This window comes from Aquarana catesbeiana, linkage group LG03, assembly GCF_042186555.1.
Source record: "Aquarana catesbeiana isolate 2022-GZ linkage group LG03, ASM4218655v1, whole genome shotgun sequence".
NCBI lineage: Eukaryota > Metazoa > Chordata > Amphibia > Anura > Ranidae > Aquarana > Aquarana catesbeiana.
This window is the reverse complement of record NC_133326.1, coordinates 609,249,561-609,270,512: the sequence shown is the minus strand read 5'-3', so window position 1 is coordinate 609,270,512 and position 20,952 is coordinate 609,249,561. Positions and strand designations below refer to the sequence as shown.

The following is a 20,952-nucleotide window of genomic DNA, read 5'->3' as shown; positions in this document are numbered from 1 at the left end:
TGAATTAATATTGTATATATCTCATAGACCAATGCATTGGGGGAAAAAAAAAAAAAGCCCTTGCCCCCTTTTCTCGTTCATAAATTCAAATTCCAACCAACCATACGAAATATTCTATATATACATCAACAATTACCTAGTGATTTGTGTCAATATCCCTTTGTATATTTCCCCCCCGTATGAGACCACATATCAACAATATCCAGTGAACTGGTGTAAATTTGACAGTAAAATTTAACCTGTCAAAAAAAAAAAAAAGCCATACCAACCTAGAAAAAAAAAAATATATATATATTGATTATCAATCCTCTTGGTGCAAATGATATATTAATAACACATCCACTGCAAAGTGGCCATATTATCAATATCGTGAAGATAAATTATACCATCTCTTGGAGATGGAAATCCCCAAACCCTCCTCATCCTGGTGATCAAACCACACCCACAAAAAAAAAAATAAATAAACAAAAAAACCATATGCTACACCTCTCCTCACTATCCCCCCCATCCACCCCTCCTCCACCACCCCCAACGCCATTCCCCCATCCCATTAAACAACAACTCTATCTCCCTCCATTCTGTCCTCCTAGGTTGCCATTATACATTTGAGGCCAGGTTGGCAGTTCAATTGAGGGAAGTTGGAGGGCTTTTAAAAAGTTAGGAAGGTCTCCCAAGTCCCGAAAGATTATTTTGTGTCCCTTTTGATGAACGATGATCTGGAAGGGAAATCCCCATCTGTATAGGATCCCCTTCTCCCTACGTGCTTCCGGTAGTGGTTTTACTGCTTTCCTCTTGAACAGTGTATATCTAGACAAGTCTTGCAAGAGGATAAGCTGAGTATCCTCATATTCAATGATCCTTTGTGATCAGGCAGCTGCCATTATGCTTTCTTTAATATAATAGAAGTGTATTCTGCAAATCACGTCTCTTGGGGCTTTTGTGTCCATGTTTCTAGGGCCTTGTGTCCTGTGTGCCCTATCGATCTCTAAATCTGCCGTCCTGGGCCATTTTAATAGATCGTTGAATATACCCAGGAGTGTTGCTTTCAAATCCTCCATTCCCACTGACTCTGGCAGGCCTCTGATTCTAATATTATTACGCCTACTTCTATTTTCCAGATCATCAGAAGCGTCCATTAGATAATTTAGGCGTCAGCTGAATTTGTGATTTTTTTCTTCCATTGATATTAATCTTTGGTTCATATCATCCAATCTAGAATCCACGACAACCATCTTATTTTGTGTATCAGCTATAGAGGACTTCAATGTCTGTATTTCTGTTTTATAAAAAGTTTCCAGCCTAAACACATAATTATCCATATCCTCCCTTGTCGGAAGCGACTTTATGTATGCTTGCATATCCCAAGTGGGGTTTCTTTCTGGTGTCCCCTGAGCACTTGTAGGTTGTTGTATTTGACTCAACGGGCTACCATTGGATCTAGACTCTGTATCTCTTGCTGGGGAGACAAAGTAAAGTTCAGAGACAATAGGGTCCTCAGGTTGACCCTGAGGCTGTGGCTGTTGAAAAAAACCTTTGATATCTGGATTTTGAGCAGATGGGGGCTTAGAGGGATTCTTAGCACTCCCTCCATTAGATCCCCTTTTTGCTTTCTGAGTCTGTGTGCTTTTAGGGGGCATCTTGCCCACAAATTTTTTTGAAGAGATATAGGGTAGAAAAAACGCGATTCACTTCTGTAAGTTTAGGTCTAGATTTTGCACAGCTGAACTATTAAGTGTTGTTTATCTAGTAATTTCATATAGGCATTACTTTTGTGTTAGTCCTGTAACTAAGTCCACAGTGCGCCAAAAACACAGTATTTATTTGCATCCGTCTCTCTGTGCTGACTTTAACAGGAGTTTGCCAATTTTCTATAGGCACCACCTCATAGATTAACCCTGTATCCCTCCAGGCTATCAGTATTCCATAAACGTGGAAAGCTATACTTATTATAGCCACACACTGTCTTGTCATTCACCAGTTCAGCTTTTAAGCCACATTTGATTAGGTAGGCAAAGATACTCGCCTGGTCCTGGTCTTAGCACCATATCCTGGGACACAACTCCTTACTGTTGTCCTCAGCCATCCACTCAAAAAATCAATGAGGCTCCCTCTGTTTCTTTCAGCCCTTCAGTCTCCCGACAGGCAAGGACCTGCTCAGCTTTGCTCGTGTCTTTACGGCAGGATGCAGGCTGCTCAGAGCGGCTCGTATACTTTCGATAGCATTCGGCGGTAAACGCCTTGGCTCACCCACACTTGGCATGATTGGACGTGAATAGTAGGCTGTGTAGGAGGTCTCTGTTTCTGTCTCTCCCGTCTTTACACTGGCTTTCGAAGGATGCTCTGGAGATATCTGTCGGCTATCGCTTGCTCATTGCCGAGGTCCTCTATGCGTATTCTGCCGAGGTAGGACAGGGATATTCAGGCCAGTTTAGTCAGATCGCTTTGTAGCACTCCGCATCACGCCGCCTGTTGTATAATGGGCTGGGAGCGATCCATACAATGACTGGAATTTAGAACAGCTGTTGGTCTGGGCAGGAGGAGCGAGCTCAACGCACGTCCATCTCGGTCAAACCCCTTCCCCCCACCAACTTTTCGCTCTCTTCTTCTTTTAAAGCTAGAAGAATGAAGTTGTTTTGCTGCTCATATTCACACAGAGTTCTCACAAACTGATTTCTTTATTACCGTATTTATCGGTGTATAACAGGCGCCGACGTATAACACGCACCCCAAGTTTAGGAGGGAATTTTAAGGAAAAAAACTTTTAGGAGGGAAGTTTAACGAAAAAAAACTTACATTTAAATGCCCATCAATGCAGCCTCATCAGTGTTCATCTGCAGCCTTGTTAGTGTAGCCTTGCCCCAGTGTCCAGTGCAGCCTTGTCAGTGCAGCTTTGCCCCAGTGCAGCCTTGTTAGTGCAGCTTTGCCCCAGTGCAGCCTTGTCAGTGCAGCTTTGCCCCAGTGCAGCCTTGTCAGTGCAGCTTTGCCCCAGTGCAGAATTGTGAGTGCAGCCTTGCCCCAGTGCAGCTTTGCCCCAGTGCAGCCTTGTCCCCAGTGGTCAGTGCAGCCTTGTCCCCAGTGGTCAGTGCAGCCTTGTCCCCAGTGGTCAGTGCAGCCTTGTCCCCAGTGGTCAGTGCAGCCTTGTCCCCAGTGCCGCCGACATACGCAAGTTTAGTGTGTATTTTTAAATATGGCGCCACGGAGTTCGGAGGGACTCGGCGGCGCTCGTTCAGCTGAACGAGCGCCGCCGAGAACACAGTGACTGGGCGGAGCCGAGATACACATAGCCGAGGGTTCTCGGCTCTTCTCTGCGCCGTTCACAGTCACGCCCAGTCCCTATGATGGACATAACAGGGGTCCAATGGCGGGACTGGGCGGGACTGTGAACGACGCCGAGAAGAGCCGAGAGCCCTCGGCTATGTGTATCTCGGCTCCGCCCAGTCACTGTGTTCTCGGCAGCACTTGTTCAGCTGAACGAGCGCCGCCGAGTCCCTCCGAACTCCGCGGCGCCATATTTAAAAATACACGCTATGTGAATGTCGGCGGCGATCGCTCCGATAGATCGCAAAAATAGCGGGGATCGGCGTATAACACGCACCCACGATTTTCCCCTGATTTTAAGGGGAAAAAAGTGCGTGTTAAACGCTGATAAATACGGTATTTCTCGTGATTTCATGAATATAATATTTTTATTCGTCAGATCTACCGAAAAAATGTTTGGGTTTTATGTTTTTATATTTTTTATTATTTGTTGTTTGTTTTTTTAATCCAGATTTCCTGTTTTTTTATTTTTTTGGTGATCTCCATAATTTTTTGGTGGGTTTTGTGTGTCAAGTTACCACAACACCATTATTATCTTGTATTTTTGAATCTCAAGGAGGTTGGTTGGTGTTGGTATCCCTTGTTAATTTCACATTGTATTTTGGACTCACAAACAAACTGTTCTTTTTGAAGGAAAACACACATAGGCAAGTATTAGTTCCACAAAAAACCTTTATTAGGAGTCATAACCAAATAAAGAGGAAGGCAACACTGGAGAAACTGCTGAAATTGGTGAAGCCTTTGGCCCCCAAGGCACACATCAACTATTTTAAGTCAAAATTGGTGGCCTGAGGAGTCCATATATTTAAGGGAGTACAATCTAGTCCAGAAGTCCAAAAGATCATGAACAGCAGCAGATGACATGTATGTCCCCAGGCTGTGGTCATACAAGAGCCTGCATCTTTTGTCAGACCAGACTGAACCCAGGCCATCACTTTCTTGTCTTCCTTCCACTCTTCCTTCCAGGCTTACATCCAGGCTGTGTCTGTGGTGTTGGAGGTATGGCAGGAGGAGGATGCAACTCACACAGGGGGGTTTTGGTTGTGATTTCGCCCCTAAACCCCTTATTTAATGTTTTATAAATGATTTCCTCACACATGAGGCGTTGGCCCTCCTCCATGTCCTGCAGTTTGGTGGCAGCCATGGAGGCAAAGGCCTGTTCACGAGTGGGGGTGGTTCTGAGGGCCGCAGAAGCCTCCCCAATCAGCCTGAGCGCTGACTCCTCCACATTACTCCCCTTCCTGGGTCTTTTGGTTGGAAGGCAGAGGGGAGGCACCTGCGATTCTGTGAGGCTCCTACTAGGCACGGCCACCTCCTGGCTGCCATTAACCCCGGCCACCTCCTGGCTGCCACTAACCCCTGCCTTCTCCTGGCTGCCACAATCCACAACCTCCTCCTAGCTGAGGTCTTCCTGTGTATGAAAAAGAGACATAGTTTTAGTTTTTGGTTCATCAATCACACACAATTTTCAGCTCATGACTGTTGCAAATTGAATGTTAATAAATAGAAAAGACTATCATTCTGAGCCCCGCATTTTTCATTCTTGTCCCAATCATTTTTGGCCACTACTGTCTATTGATATGTAAATGCCTTTATTAAATCAGCAATTAGTGAGCAATAATAACATCTAGTAAACATCATTTATTTTTGACAAGAAATCTGTAGAACAATGCTATACCTGGCTCAAGCTGGGCTCCTCCACTTCTTCCTGGCTGGAAGTCCCAGGTTGGACATCGGAAGCCTCAGCTGGGGTGGAAGATAGGGTGGAAGGAAGAGTGGAAGGAAGGGTTGAGAGGGATTCCCTGACTTCAGTCTGGTCTGACAGAAAATGCAGTCTGTCATAGTATCACAGCCTGGGGACATAAACGTCATCTGCTGCAGCTCCGGATCTCTGGGAATCCTGGACCTTCTTGCGCTCCCTAAGATAAGTGCTCCTCAGGCCACCAATTTTGGCTTTTAAATAGGGGATGGATGCCATGGGGACCTGCGTCTTCACCAATTCCAGCAGTTTCTCCAGCGCTGCCTGCCTCTTTTGTTTATGATTATAATGCAGGTGTTTCACCTGCCACAGACAGGGCAAATCCCTGTATTTATCTAGGAATATTGGGAGAAAGCTATGGTCTTTGAATCCATTTTATCTGCAAGACACAACACAAGACAAACCCTAATATCAGGCTAAACTCTCCTAATCTTGTCCCAATATAGGCCTCAATCTATAAGCAGTATAGGCCCAAGTTAAAATTGTACCTTCGTTATCACGATCGGTGCTTCCACTACTCCTTCCTCCGCTCACAGATCGTATGTACAACGCACGCGTGTTACGCTTTATATACACTGCGCATGAAACTTCGCCCACCCCTGATGTTCTTTCTAGTTTATTCCCCGCCCCTTCTCTTTCGGAGCAGTGGGGGAGAGCAGAGCAGGTGCATGATAATAGCAGCAACGAGGAGGAGGAAAGCCCGGAGCCAGAAACGTCCCGATTCTGCAGGAGATTTAAGGCATAAAATATGGCCTTTGTAGAGATGGTGGAGATTGTGGACATCTTGAAAAGGGCCGACTATGATGGGAAGTATGGACCTTACCCAAACCCAAATATGAGAAAGGCCAAGATCATGGCTATAGTTGTGAAGAGTCTGCACAGGAATTTTGGGGTACAACGATCCAAGGATCAACTGAGGAAACGGTGGTCGGACCTGAAATTGAGGGAGCACGATCAGTATAGAAGGATCAGGAGAGTGCTGCAAAAAAGTAAGTAGTTGTCCTGTGTTCCTATTCTTTATTTTTGTTACATTCGTGCTGCTCCATGTGCTTTTCTTTACTGTTGTACAGTTTAAAATGGCAACTTTCATGTTCATGGGCACATTAATCGTTCATACGAAACATTGTTTGTTCAGTCACTAAAATACGATGTTTTGGGCAGATGCAGTTCAATACATTTTTTCTGGCCTACTTCTATTAAAAAAAGTTTGTTGTCTAAATGGGTTTGTAACTAGAATAAAATGCAAACTAGATTCTGTGTAAGAAGAGGACACTCAGCAGCTGTTTACACATCTGGACGCAGGAGCACTAGTGTGGGACGCAAGAACAAACTTTTTATTAGGGGGTGCCACACAGGTGCTCCAGTGAATACTATAGGGGTGTCTCCATCTATGAAACTTGCACAAAACAGGTAAGTATTCCAGCTTTAGAAAGGGAAAAAAATAATGTTTTCAGCTTGGAACTCTGCCAAAACAGACAATTGTACCCCACTTCCAAGCAATGTTTCATATTCCTATTTCTGCCATCAAATATCTGTGTGCTAAATATACATTTTTTTTCCACATAGGGGAGAAAAGACTCAGGACATCAGAGACCAGGCACTCCACAACTCCGGAAGAAGGGGAAATCCCCCAAACTCAAGAAGAGGAGGAGGAGGGAGACATTGTTGAAAATGGCGAAATTGTCACCACAACAGATGAGTGTCTGCGACCACAGCTTCAGGTAATAGATGGATGCCTGCATATTTATAATACCTGATTTTTTTTTATTTATTTATTTTTAGGTGATGGGGATGTTGTGGAAGAAGAATGTCATTTTACCAGTGAAAGTGCCCAGATCCTCATCGGGGAGATAATGGCGTGCAATAGGGATTTAGAACAGCTAAAGGATAACATCAATGATGTTCAAAAAAAAATGAAGAACATCATTGATATTTTAGGGAGAATCTAAAACACCCAGAAATCCCTAACTTCTTTTCTTGTTTTTATGACTAATTTTTTTCATATTTTAAAAGCCAAATTTTGAAGATGCACACAGTGTGTCAACATGTGCTATCTGCCATCACGAAAAGATCAATGTACGCAGTTTGTGGGTGACATCACCCCATCTGATGAAGGCAATATCAACCCAGTTTTGACATACTCATGTCTGATATTGCCTTCACTTTATAAAAGTTGAACTTTGTAAGTTCCAGAGTTGTGTATTTTTTTATGGTTTTAAACATGTCTGTTTTACCTATAAAAGGACATTTAAAATGAATGTGACCTAGAAAAGTTATTATACAACAAACACGTTGGTTTGTTCAAAAACCCTTTTATAAACGCACATGTGATTGTGCTTTGAGTAAAAAGTTTCATAATTAACAATGTGTGGCTTCTTCTTTCAATGCTCAAAAGCAGTTTTTGGAGTCAAGTTGATGTTTTCAGTGACAATGGGGGTTATTTACTAAAGGCAAATCCACTTTGCACTGCAAGTGCAGTTTCAGTGCAGTCTCAAGTGCACTTGTAGTGCAAAGTAGATTTGCCTTTAGTAAATAACACCCGCAGTGCTTTATAATTTTACACAATCACGCCATTTTCAGGACTCCCCAAATTTCGGTCATGGTGCTGAAAATGATGAATATTTTTGTCAGTCAATGCATTACATACATTAGCAACAAAAACAAGTTGTGTGTAGCAGACCCACAACATACTAATAATAGTTAGCTGAAGAAGAGATTGTCACCTCATGTCTCAAAGAAATTTTGTTTGCACTGTTGAAGAAAAAAGCGAGGAGACAGCTAAAAGAAAGACAAGCAGTAAATCAAAGCAAATATTTGTTCAGTTTCAAATATATCTTTATTTAAAAAACGTCTCAGACATTGTCTGGCATATCAATGGCCCCCCTACCCGCAAAGTATTCCAGGCATCTTAAACGGACCTCGCGGGCACTCTGGGGCACTCTGGGGGGCAAGCCAGGACGGCCAGTTTCCAGCGTCGTCAGGGTTGGTTCATTATGAATTCCGGTCTCAGGCCCAACTGAGGCAGCATAGTTCACATAATTTCTCCTTAAAAAGTTGTGGAGAACACAGCAAGACAGGATGATGTGATTCAGGTTATCTTCCGCCATGTGTATCGGTGTAAGAAATAGGCGGAACCGGCTGGCCATTATTCTAAACGTGTTCTCCACCACTCTTCTGGCTCTGGCCAGCCGGTGATTAAAAACCCTCTGGTCCGGGGTGAGGGCCCTCATAGGGAATGGCCGCATAAGATGGTCCCCCAGCGCAAACGCTTCATCCGCAACTCCTTCCGCATTGTCTTCTGGAGGTGGCAAGCCCAAGCTGCCATTCTGGAGATGCCTGTAGAACTCGGTCTGGGCGATGACTCCACCATCCAACATCTGGCCATTCTTCCCCACTTCCACATACAGGAACTCGTAAGTAGCCAACACCACCGCCAACATCACAATACTATTGAACCCCTTGTAGTTGTAATAGTATGACCCCGAGTTGGGGGGTGGGACGATGTGGACGTGTTTCCCATCAATTGCCCCTCCGCAGTTGGGAAAGTTCCACCGTTGGGCAAACTGGGAGGCCACAGTCTGCCATTCCTGTGGCGTGGAAGGGAACTGTGGAGTCAAACAAGGAAACAAAATTGGCAGCCCACTGGACAGGTAAGAAGTGTCATAATACAAAAATATAAATACACACTGTACAAATGGAAGCACATTTTTACATTCTGCTATTACCTATCAAGATAATAATATGAGTAAAAAATGTAAACAGTACCATTTGAAAGTATTCAGGCAGGCCCTTGCACTACATGGTTTGGGGAATTCATCAATAAATATGACCACAAAAGAGGTAGGTATAGTGTGTATGGGTTTGGCAAGATAGAAGATTGGTATCAGCTGACTTAGCGGTTGGGGGGAGGGAGGGTTCCAAATGATTTTGGGAACCCAAAAAAAAAAGCCTATGGCACTCTGCATGAATTTAAGGACACAAATAACATTGTTACACATTTTAGGGGGTGTTTAGGGTAAAGCACTACAATGGAGCTGACAAAATACATTGTTAAGTGACTAGGCTAGGTTTGTATGGGCCCAGGATAGCATGCTGGGGAGGTTAGTGAAGGCAAATATGCATGAAGGACAAAAAAGGAAATATAAAATCTTCCAGCATGCATGAGGATAGAGGGGACATTCACAGCACATTACAATCATGGTAATTAGGGAATAATGAAAGAAATACAATATATTAGCAAAGATTAAATACATAGAATGTGATGTTAAAGGAGAAATCTTACCTTAATATAGTCCTTCTGCAGGACCTGAATGATGGCAGAACATGTCTCTGGGATAATGATCCCCAGAGCCAGGGGGGAGATGCCTGTTGAGAACTTAAGGTCCTGCAGGCTTCTCCCGGTCGCCAAGTACCGCTACGTGGCGACTAGCCTCTGCTCCGGAGTGATGGCTTGCCGCATGCAGGTATCCTGCCTGCTGATATAAGGGGTCAGCAAAGCCAACAAACGTGAAAAACAGGGTCCGTCATCCTGAGAAAGTTCCTGAAATCATCAGAATTATTCTCACGGATCTCACGGAGCAAAGGCATGTGAGAGAATTGGTTACGCTGGAGCAACCAATTCTTCGTCCATGAACTCCTCCTTGCCCTGTTCATGGACTGGGTCAAAGCTAAAAGCCCAACACCAAGCTCCTGCACAGCATGAACTCTACGACGAGTACGTACATGCAACATGGCTTCAAAGCGGTCGGCTGGTCAGAACGAAGTAACAGAACGCACTGAAGAACAGCAAGGCCTGTGAAGAGCGACCTGAAAATCAGCAATGAGCGAACAAGAACGCACTGATAATCAAATACGAACTCACTGCACGCACTGAAAAGCAGATACAAACCCACAAGCACAAACTGAACACCAGAAAAACGATCTGAAAACCACGAGTTTGAAAAGCGTGAATCGTCGTCTCTCACCAAACTTTTACTAACACGAGATTAGCAAAAGAAGCCCAAAGTGTGGCGCGCTTGGTATTGAACTGCCCTTTTATAGTCCCATTGTATGTATTGTACGTCACCGGGTTCTTGACGATTGGAAATTCCAACAACTTTGTGCAACCATGTGTATGCAAGAGAAGTTTGAGCCAACATCCGTCGTAAAAAATCCGATGGATTTTGTTGTCGGAATGTGTGATCGTGTGTACAGGGCATAAAACTGTAATAGGAAGACAAAGTTGGAGAAGGGAGTGAGAGAGAAGGACATGGGGAAGTAAGCCAGTGTGATTATATGGAAACTGAGGCTAGAGAGGAAGGAGGACAAGGGGGAAGGGGATTGTCTAGTCACCCCTATCCCCTATCTTTGTCCAAGGAACCATCTCTATATATTTTGAGAAATGTTTGGGTTCAAGATAGAGGCTCCAGTGAGGAAGCCCTGTACAGGAACCAAGGAGCTTCTGCCTGTTGGCCTCCTGCACCCCTGTTCCACATTTGGAACTTAGTATTTTTTGGGGGGGAGCGGGTACCTGGTTTTGACAGGTACCTGCTTCCACTTTTGCCCTAAATGGAGCAATCCTGAGCAGAAGTTGAGCGGAAGCCGACTGTGAAGCCACAAAGTTAAGATGCCAGGGCCTTTACTCAAAGCCTATTGAAGAATCAACTTGGATGAGGACAGCGCTGGATCCCTGGATAAGTGTCCTTATGTTAAAAGTCAGCAACCACAGTATTTGAAGCTGCTGACTTTTAATTTTTTGGGGGAAGACTGAAGCTCCTCTTTAAGCAATGAGTGTCATGCAGCAGGTAGGCTGCCAGAGTTCTTTCCAGATGCTTATCTCTAAGGGTCTTTATCATATGTTGTCCAGAGTCTTAGAATTCCTTTAACATGGGGCATTCCCAGGAAAAAAGAAGGGTTCCATCTTCCTCTGTAATCTTCAAAAATAGTTGGACACTTGCGGGAACATCCAATAGAGGACACTGATTGACCTATACCATCTAATTAATAATATCTATTTATCAGTTTTTTTGATGCATTTCCCAGTTGAGGAACTAACCTTCTACCATGCAAATCTTCCAATTTACAGAGCAAGTATCCGGACCAAGTGCACTATGAATTAGAAGTAAATGGAAAACCAATAGTTCTTCAGCTGGAAAGGACTGAGTGAGTGTCCCTTGTGTACTATATCTCTGTCACCATGACATTATTACTTATCTGTAAGGGAATGGTATCAATATATTATTATCACTATATTATCATATATAATTATCACTTTAATAAAACACATAGTGTTACAACTTTAAAAGAAAATCCATCAGCCTAATAAAACAATAACGGCTGAACATTTTGCTCAACATCAGTTCACACAGGATACCTAAAGTTAATCTAAAACCAAGAACAAAATTTGTATCTAATTCATCTTACCAGTCTATAGATATGGTGACTGCTTTGGTTTTCTTTTTTTTTTTCATTTTTCTCCTGTATTTTCATCTGGTGATCCTGCCAGGAACAAGCTACCTATTCTAGGCTAACAACACTCAATCATGATACTGTATCTACTGAGGAGCAGCATGTTCACTAGGACAGAAAAAGTATTAGTATTAGTAAAACATCTAACCTTCTCCCCATCTCCATAATATGGAGGGATATATTCTGTAGTCCACAGAAGTAAGCTCAGATAAGTAAACAGTCTAACAGCAATCTTTCGAAAACCATTAGGGATTGTCATTGCTAATCCCATGCTGTAGATGCTAGTTGTGTGACCAACTGGGTTCAGTAAGATTTGAGTCACTGAACTGGAATAAGTAATCTATCGGTAAAGTCAGACTAGAGGGGACGTTCCAGTTCCAGCTGTCTTTTTTATGTTACAGGGTGGAAATGAAAGTTGTGACCTTACTGGCTGCAATGGACATTACAAGGCTCTGCTACAGAGGCAGTAATTCTATAGGAACAAACAAGCGGCCACTTAGCGATCCTTAGCAATGCCACTTAGTGGCAGTGTTGCCTGTCTGACATCAGCCTTAGCTGGGCAGCCTCTTACAGAGACAACTACTTGTGGTAAAACATCATACATTAAGGCCTTGTTCACATGAACAGAACATGTCTAGATTCCAGGTGCTGCATGCAGGCAGCCCATTGAAGTCTATTAGGACACAGTGGCTACACAGCCACTTGTCCTAATGTGAGAGGCATGCAGGTGTGGGTGAGTGGCCTGAACGCACACTCTTGTCGCGTACACACGATCGGAAATTCGGCCAGCAAAAGACCAATGAGAGCTTTTGGTCGGAAAATGCGACCGTGTATATGCTCCATAGGACTGGCGGAATTCCTGCCAGCAAAAGATTGAGAGCAGGTTCTCAATTTTTCGGTCGGAAAAAGTTCCTATCCGAAAATGCGATCGTCTGTACAAATTCTGATGCGCAAAATTCCTACGCATGCTCAGAAACAATTCGACGCATGCTCGGAAGCATTGAACTTCATTTTCTCGGCTCATCGTAGTGTTGTACATCACCGCGTTCTTGACGGTAGAAAGTTCAGAGACCTTTTGTGTGACCGTGTGTATGCAAGGCAAGCTTGAGCGGAATTCCGTCGGAAAAACCATAGAAGGTTTTTCCGACAAAAATCCGCTTGTGTGTACGCGGCATAAGTCTGTCTGCCTGCCTACATGCAACAGATGGAGTCTAGACATGTAGGAAAAAATGGCCCATTCATGGTACTGTATACAGGCCTCACCACCTATGTGAACGAAGCTTTTGGGCTTGTTCACACTGCCCACATGCTAAGTACTCTGTTTTAGTGTGCAGGCGGCTGTCAGTTTGTGGATGCATAGAGTCGCAGTAAGGGGGGGCAGCGCGATACACATCACACTGGATACGTTTTAATTTAACTTTATTTGAAGTGCAAAAAATGAAGCGTAATTCATGTCTCTGTACAGCAGCACAGTGCATTGTGTTACTGTGCGGTTCCATGTGGTGCCTTCTTGTGCAGTGGGGTAAAATGCTACAATGTCTGCATTTCATTGAATCTCACCACACTGCACTTTCGGGCTGCGTGTCAGTATGAACAAAGACTATAGAAAACAATTGTGTTCTAGTTGCCCAAGCAGTGACTAGCGTCTTTCCAATGTAGAAAACCGCCTAGTCACCACGTGGAAAAAAAACTTTGATAATAACAAATCAAATTACTATGCAATGCTATTCTTATAAAACAAGACTAGCAAAACACCTCCACCAAATCATGACTGCAACAAAAAAGAAACAATTAGATAATATAAACATAAGAGGACAAAGAACAGAGGAAAAGTGAATGGGTATTAAATTAAATAAGACACACGTGCCTTTTATATGAGCAGAAACAGCTGTTTATTCTTTGAAACATTTTTGAAAAAGAGTAGTTCATTATTTTTGCTGTAATTCTTTCAGACATTAAGGTTTATAATGGAAAATTTTCTTAGATACATTCTGTTTCCCCACAGGGATCTGCTCTTTAGTAACTATACAGAGACACAGTATCTGGACGATGGAACTCCTGTGACCACTATTCCAGAAGAAATGGTATGTAGAATGAAAAACTGATGTTTTATTTCATATCTTCCAATTTTCTGAGGTAAAAAGATTGGGACATTTTTAGCTTAAACTTTTTAGACAAAAATTCACCCCTGCCATGCCCCCTGTTATGTGGATCATTAATAATTAATGTGCAAAAAAATGCTTTTGGTGCTTTTCCGTTATCCGGGAGCCCCAGCCTCAGCATTCTGTGAGGAGAAATGTCACTCACCAGGACAAATGAAATGAGGATGAAACGTGTTTATTTCTTATCTGAACTTTGTCAGAATGTAATTCATATATTTCAGGAGACTAATATTTTGCGACAGCACTGAGTATGCTAGTGAACAAGCTGATAAAGTGCTACTTAGAATTGACCTTGAAGTTGTTGAATCCTCTTTCCTCTAGCTTTCTGGAGTAGTATGCCCTCCACCAGGGCCGCTGTTAAAAATCACGGGGCCCCGTACAGCATACCGCTCCTCCTAGCACCACACCCTATAAATTATCCTTCCCAGCACAAATTCTTCCTCCTTCCTCCCTACCCAACCCCCCCCCCCAGCACTGATCCCCCACCCCCCCCTTCCAAACATCCCCTCTCCTGGCACAGATATAGCCTCTCCTGGCACAGATATCCCCTCTGCTGGTTCAACCACACCGCCCCCCCCCCAAACCCTCCTCCTAGCACATATCCCCCCTACTCTTCCTTCTTGCACATATCCCCCCTCCCCAAATCCTCATTACAGATAGCCGCCCATCCCCCTCCCCAACTTACAGGGGGAAGCCACTAACAGCCAGGAGGAGGTGTGCTGTGTTCTGCTCTCCCCTTCTGCCAGAAGAGCACTGGTCTATACAGTACAGGAGAACGGATCGCTTTTACTGTAGATCGCATTGCACTGTACTCACACACCACCCCCTATCCACATTTCCTGCTGTCAGGAGGTGAGCAGCCTGTGGAGGAGATGAAGAGCGCTCTTCTGACAGGAGGGGAGAGCAGAACACAGCACACCTCCTCCTGGCTCTTCATCTCTCGCTACAGCCTCCAGGCTGCCGTCTCTTCATCCTGGCTGTAAGTGCAGGCGGGGGAAGGAGCTTAGCGGCGGACAGCCATGGGGGCAGAACTGAAATGTGGATGGGCACAACAACCCACTCCAGCACCCCCTAAATCCGGGCCCTCTGTGTCTCTCACCTAGCAGCTGAAAGCCAGCAGGAGGGAGAGAAGGAGAAACTGGCTTTGAGTTGCTGGGTAAGAGACACTGTCATTCTTCGTTCTCTGCTCTACCGATCCTCCTGCTGTCCGGGCCCCCTACAGGAGGGCTGGTGGTCCCCCCCTATCAGCGGCCCTGCCCTCCACAAATCAGAATAGAGAGTGAATTATGTGGGCAGTCATGTTGGAACAGGAAGAGGCCACCCCCAAAACTGTTCCCACAAAGTTAGGAGCATGAAATTGTCCACAGCGTCTTGGTATGCTGATGCCTTAAGAGTTCCCTTCACTGGAACTAAGGGGCCAAGCCCAACCCCTGAAGAACAAACCCACACCATAATCCCCCCTCCACCAAATGATTTGGACCAGTGCACAAAGCAAGGTCCATAAAGACATGGATGAGTGAGCTTGGGGTGGAGGAACTTGACTGGACTGCGCAGAGTCCAGATGAATTAGAGTGGAGACTGCGAACCAGGCCTTCTCGTCCAACATCAGTGCCTGACCTCACGAATGCGCTTCTGGAAAAATGGTCAAACATTCCCATAGACATACTCCTAAATCTTGTGGACAGCCTTCCCAGAAGCTGTTTAGCTGCAAAGGGTGGGCCAAATTATAATTGAACCCTACAGACCAAGACTGGGATGCCATTAAAGTTCATGTACGTGTAAAGGTAGGCATCACAATACTTTTGACAATATAGTGTATCTGTGGATAGCTTTCTACACTCAAAGGCGGTTAAATACCAACTCTATGCTATGGCTGCATACAAATTAGCCATTTAGCTGTGGCCAGTTTGTGTGTGACCACCCTACCCCCCTTTACCCCGTACTTTCAGGAGTGGATGCTCCTGTGTTATGGTTTCTACTGACTTTTGCCACTGCTATTCAGTCATGTTAATGTAGCCTTATTGGTTCTAGGGATGGGGGCTCACCACTGACAGATTTTATGAGGCCTAATCAGAAGAGGAGAGCAACAGTTTTAAATTGTTCCTTTTGGTCAGATAATAACAATAATTGCTACCAGATAATTGGAAAGGGCCATAGTTATTTCACCTCTGCTTGTCCTCCATAATGGCTTTTTAAAAAACTAGATACAATAATTCAAAGGTTTGGTGAAAAATTATGTGTAATAAAATGTTTTTTGGTAGTATATTATGATACATTTTATAGAGGTTTTATTAGGCAAAAAATATTGGTAATTGATGAGGAAGTGGGAGGTAATACAGTGATTTGGTTAATTGAACAACAATGTACACAATGCTGTGTGCAAAAACAAGAGAGGTATTTGGTAAAGCTACTGGAGGTATTATTATTTGCAAAGATAGTGGTTACTATAGTGTATATGAGCATACAAATCTGAGTGAACAGTGCTGAGTAAAGATAGAAGGGGTGATCACTAAAGCCACAATTGCTTTGGTATGTGCAATATTTTATTTATGCATATTATATAAAACCACTCTTGAGTAAAAACATGCATACACGCTAATGAAATTGGAGTAGTCCCATCTTGTAAGTCAAAAATCATTTAACCAACTCAGTAGAGCCCTTCATGCCTCCACTTAATATGCCTTGCAGGGTATTGATGACCATTTACTATAGAGTCTTATGAAAATTGTCAGCTTTATCTAACAGCTCCAGCACACAGTAAAAGTATTGCAGGTTTGGATCCACCCTTTTTTTTACAAAGAGGTCTGGGTTATCCATTTCTTCAAATTATTGGCCCCTGTGACTTACAGTGCATCCGGAAAGCATTCACAGTGCTTCACGTTTTCCACATTTTATTATGCTACAGCATTATTCCAAAATTGATTAAATTCATTATTTTCCTCAGAATTTTACAAACAATAACCCATAATGACAACATGAAAGAAGTTGATCTGAAATCTTTGCAAAATTGATTAAAAATAACGAACAAAAAAAATCCCATGTAATTAGTATTCACAGCCTTTACTCAATACCTTGTTGAAGCACCTTTGGCACCAATTACAGCCTCAAGTCTTTTTTAGTATGATGCTACAAGCTTGGCACACCTATTTTTGGGCAGTTTCTCCCATTCTTAATTGCAGGACCTCTCAAGATACATCAGGTTGAATGGGGAGCGTCGGTGCACAGACATTTTCGGATCTCTCCAGAGATGTTCAATCTGGTTCAAGTCTGGGCTCTGGCTGGACCACTCAAGGACATTCACAGTTGTCCCGTAGCCACTCCTTTGTTATCTTGGCTTTGTGCTTAGGGTTGTTGTCCTGTTGGAAGATGAACTTTCACCCCAGTCTAAGGTCTAGAGCTCTCTGGAGCAGGTTTTCATTAAGGATGTCTCTGTACATTGCTGCATTCATCTTTCCCTTGATCCTGACTAGTCTCCCAGTTCCTGTGGCTGAAAAATATCCCCACAGCATGATGCTGCCACCACCATGCTTCACTGTAGGGATGGTATTGGCCAGGTGATGAGCGGTGCCTGGTTTCCTCCAGACATGACGCTTGCCATTCAGGCCAAAGAGTTCAATCTTTGTTTTATCAGACCAGAAAATGTTGTTTCTCATGGTCTGAGAGCCCTTCGGGTGTCTTTTGGCAAACTCCAGGCGGGCGGTCATGTGCCTTTTACTGAGGAACGGCTTCCGTCTGGCCACTCTATCATATAGGCCTGATTGGTGGAGTGCTGCAGGTATAGTTGTTCTTCTGGAAGGTTCTCTTCCTCCATAGAGAAATGCTGGAGCTCTGTCAGAGTGACCATCTGGTTCTTGGTCACCTCCCTAACTAAGGCGCTTCTCCCTCAATCACTCAGTTTGGCTAGGTGGTCCGCTCTAGGAAAAATCTTGGTGGTTTCAAACTTCTTCCATTTAGGGATGATGGAGGCCACTGTGTTCATTGGGACCTTCAATGCTGCAGAACTTTTTCTGCACCCTTCCCCAGATCTGTGCCTCGACACAATCCTGTTTCAGAGGTCAACAGGCCATTCCTTGGACTTCATGGCTTGGTTTGTGCTCTGACATGCTCTGTTAACTGTGGGACCTTATATAGACAGGTGTGTGCCTTTCCAAATCATGTCCAATGGACTCCAATCAAATTGTAGAAACATCTCAAGGATGATCAGTGGAAACAGGATGCACCTGAGCTCAATTTTGAGTGTCATGGCAAAGGCTGTGAATACTTATGTACAAGTGATTTTTTTTGTTTTTTATTTTTAATACATTTGCAAAGATTTCAAACAAACTTCTTTCACGTTGGCATTATGGGGTATTGTTTGTAGAATTTTGAGGAAAATAATGAATTTATTCCATTTTGGAACAAGGCTGTAACAAAACAAAATGTGGAAAAAGTGAAGCGCAGTGAATACATTCCGGATGCACTGTAGTTGACCAGGACAAAGGCTTTGAACTGGTTGTTCATTTTTTCTGGTGGCAAACCTGCAAAATTTTTGTTAAAAAGTTTGTGATTTACAAACATCACAAATCCCTGCGATTTAATGCAAAATAATGATAGCTGTAAATGTGAAACTCATTCATACTTTTTAATATCTTTATAAATTATATAGGGTCTGGGATTAAAAATACCATTTCAGTCTTAGCAGATGACACCATGCTATGCAGTGGAATAACGTCCTTACAGGATGCCTTCAATTTACAAGCTGACCTCAATGCACTGTTTAATTGGGCGACTATGTGGCAAATGAGGTTTGTTGTAGATAAATGTAACGTTATGCACTTGGGGGCTAAGAATATACATGCATCATACATACTAGGGGGAGTACAACTGGGGGGATCCATAGTGGAGAAGGATCTGGGGGCTTAATAGCAGCATGCAATGCCAAGCTGCAGTTTCTAAACTGAGCGAAATCCTATCTTGTATTAAGAGAAGTATGGACCCCAGAGAGAGAGGTATCATTTTGCCCCTGTACAAATTATTGGTAAGACCTCATCTGGAATATGCAGTTCAGTTTTGGGCACCAGTTCACAAAAAGGATATTGAGGAACTGGAGAAAGTGCAGAGAAGGGCAACCAAACTGGGCATGGAGGAGCTCAGCTATGAGGAAGGATTAGAGGAACTAAATTTATTCTCTCTTGAGAAGAGATTAGGGGGGATATGATTAACATGTATAAATACATAAGGGGTCCATATAGTGAACTTTGGGTTGAGTTATTCACTTTAAGGTCATCACAGAGGACAAGGGGGCACCCTTTACATCTAGAGGAAAATAAATGTAATCTCCAAATATGGAAAGGTTTCTTAACAGTAAGAGCTGTGAAAATGTGGAATAGACTCCCTCCAGAGGTGGTTATGTCCAGCTAAGTAGATTGCTTTAAGAAAGGCCTGGATTCTTTCCTAAATGTACATAATATAACTAATATTTATAGGTAAATATTTTTTTTTTTTTTTTATTGGTTGAGCTAGATGGACTTGTGTATTTTTTTCAACCTGACTAACTATGTAAGTATATGGAACTACGGTTCCATCATAATATGGGTGTCTGGCACTAATGCTAAATGTCCATATCTGTCAGAAGCAGCCATCTCCATGGATGGCTAGTTGTGCTGTAAATTATACAACCTAAAACTTAGAAAGAACATTGTTAGCAGCCCCGGTCTTGCCATGTATGACCACTAAAATTTGTCTTTGTATATCTTGCAGGATCACTGCTATTATCAGGGCCAAGCAAAGGAGGACAGTAGCTCGATGGTCAGCCTCAGTGTATGCCAGGGACTGAGGTAAGAGATGGGTTTATTAGTTTTCATGCAAATCTCACAGTACTAGATCCACTACAGAAGATACTAGAAGGAAAGACCATAGAGCTGCCCTCCAGCGCACTTGTGACTATTCATATCTGCACTCCAGCACACTCTGATCACCCTCCTCTATCTGTGTTACCAATGGGATCTACACTTGAAGACATACAGCTCACTCCTCTGTATCCATGTTACTAGTGATATCTACACTGCAACACATGTACCTCATTTTGTAGCATGCAATAAATATTGCTTTTATTCAGATCCCATAGTTTTGCTATATTTTACAACAAATATTCATATCAAGATTTTTTAATCCCCTTTAACCTACCTTTCTACATGCTTCTCCTGGATCAGAAAGTATTAGTGCAGAAAAACACTTTTGTGAGGCACAGTTATGCTACGGTAACAAGCCTTAGTGTATTGTGGAGCCATTTTTTTTTTAAAGTACGGAAAAGACACTAAAGCCTTGTACACATAGATTTTCGGACGTCCAAATGTCCATTTTTTATGGCATGCTAGTCTCGTGTAGAAAGTAAAGAGATTACTCACAATACGAAAATTTTTGTATGACAGAATAAAACATCAGAAGTGACGTAATGTGTTGAATAGTTTTGTATGCATTCTTTTCATTTCTGAGCATGCGTAGCCTTGCTCTTACGATTTTTTTGGTCCGAAAACCGTACTAATGAAATGAAAATCGGACGTTGAGTTCACATCCAACAAAAATTTTATAGTCACATCCAGCTTTTGTCTGAAAAAGCGAAATCGTCTGTTGAAAGCATCGTACTAACGATCCAAAAATCGTCAGACAGCTCGTCATACATGTGACACAACACATGTTAATGCACATGCGTTAACTCAACACAAAAATGGCAAAGTGTAAATGGGCCCTTAAACCATAGACAGCCAGATAAATAGCTACTGTACTTGTCTCGGTACAGCAGACCTATACGATTAATGGCAGTTGCTAGAAAATGCCTTCTAGTAACAAGTTTTAACACTTGATTGTGGGTTTAGTTCTATGTGCCCTAGTTCTTGTAAGCAGTACTCAAAATAGTTTCATTCATTGTAATTGTATTTGTGTGTCTGCCCTTATGCTGTCTATATAATATGTTGCCAACATACCTACCTCCTACATGTGGAAAAGTCCAATTTAATTGCATCATGATAACATCACAGAATAGTGCAATGTATTCAATGCCAGTCAATGGTCATTACTACATCCACACCATGGTTGACTCCAATATGGTGCGTGACAAAATAATGTTTTTCTGTTTCAACAGTTTTATTCAGTTTTAACAAGTGGTTAACATGCAAAAGTTCCACCCACACAGGGGCTAGTATTGAGGTTAAAACAGGTATTAGCTCATAAGAAGGGCAAAAATAAAGTGGCACGTAAAAAGAAAAAATGAGAGCTAACACAACAGTA

The 20,952-nt window shown here is 43.0% G+C and overlaps 1 protein-coding gene across 2 annotated transcripts in view; it reads left to right on the top strand.

Annotated features, from left to right (window-relative positions):
- Positions 1 to 20,952, top strand: part of LOC141133093 (zinc metalloproteinase-disintegrin-like VLAIP-B) — a 158,207-nt gene that overhangs the window by 7,843 nt on the left and 129,412 nt on the right. For both annotated transcript variants that reach the window (XR_012243010.1, XM_073622222.1), the window contains exons 3-5: positions 11,142 to 11,218; positions 13,530 to 13,608; positions 19,426 to 19,502. Coding sequence is in view for 1 of the 2 variants with exons in the window: in XM_073622222.1 (XP_073478323.1) it covers positions 11,142 to 11,218; positions 13,530 to 13,608; positions 19,426 to 19,502 (233 nt within the window). In the remaining variant the exon portion in view is untranslated. The remainder of the gene's footprint in view (positions 1 to 11,141; positions 11,219 to 13,529; positions 13,609 to 19,425; positions 19,503 to 20,952) is intronic.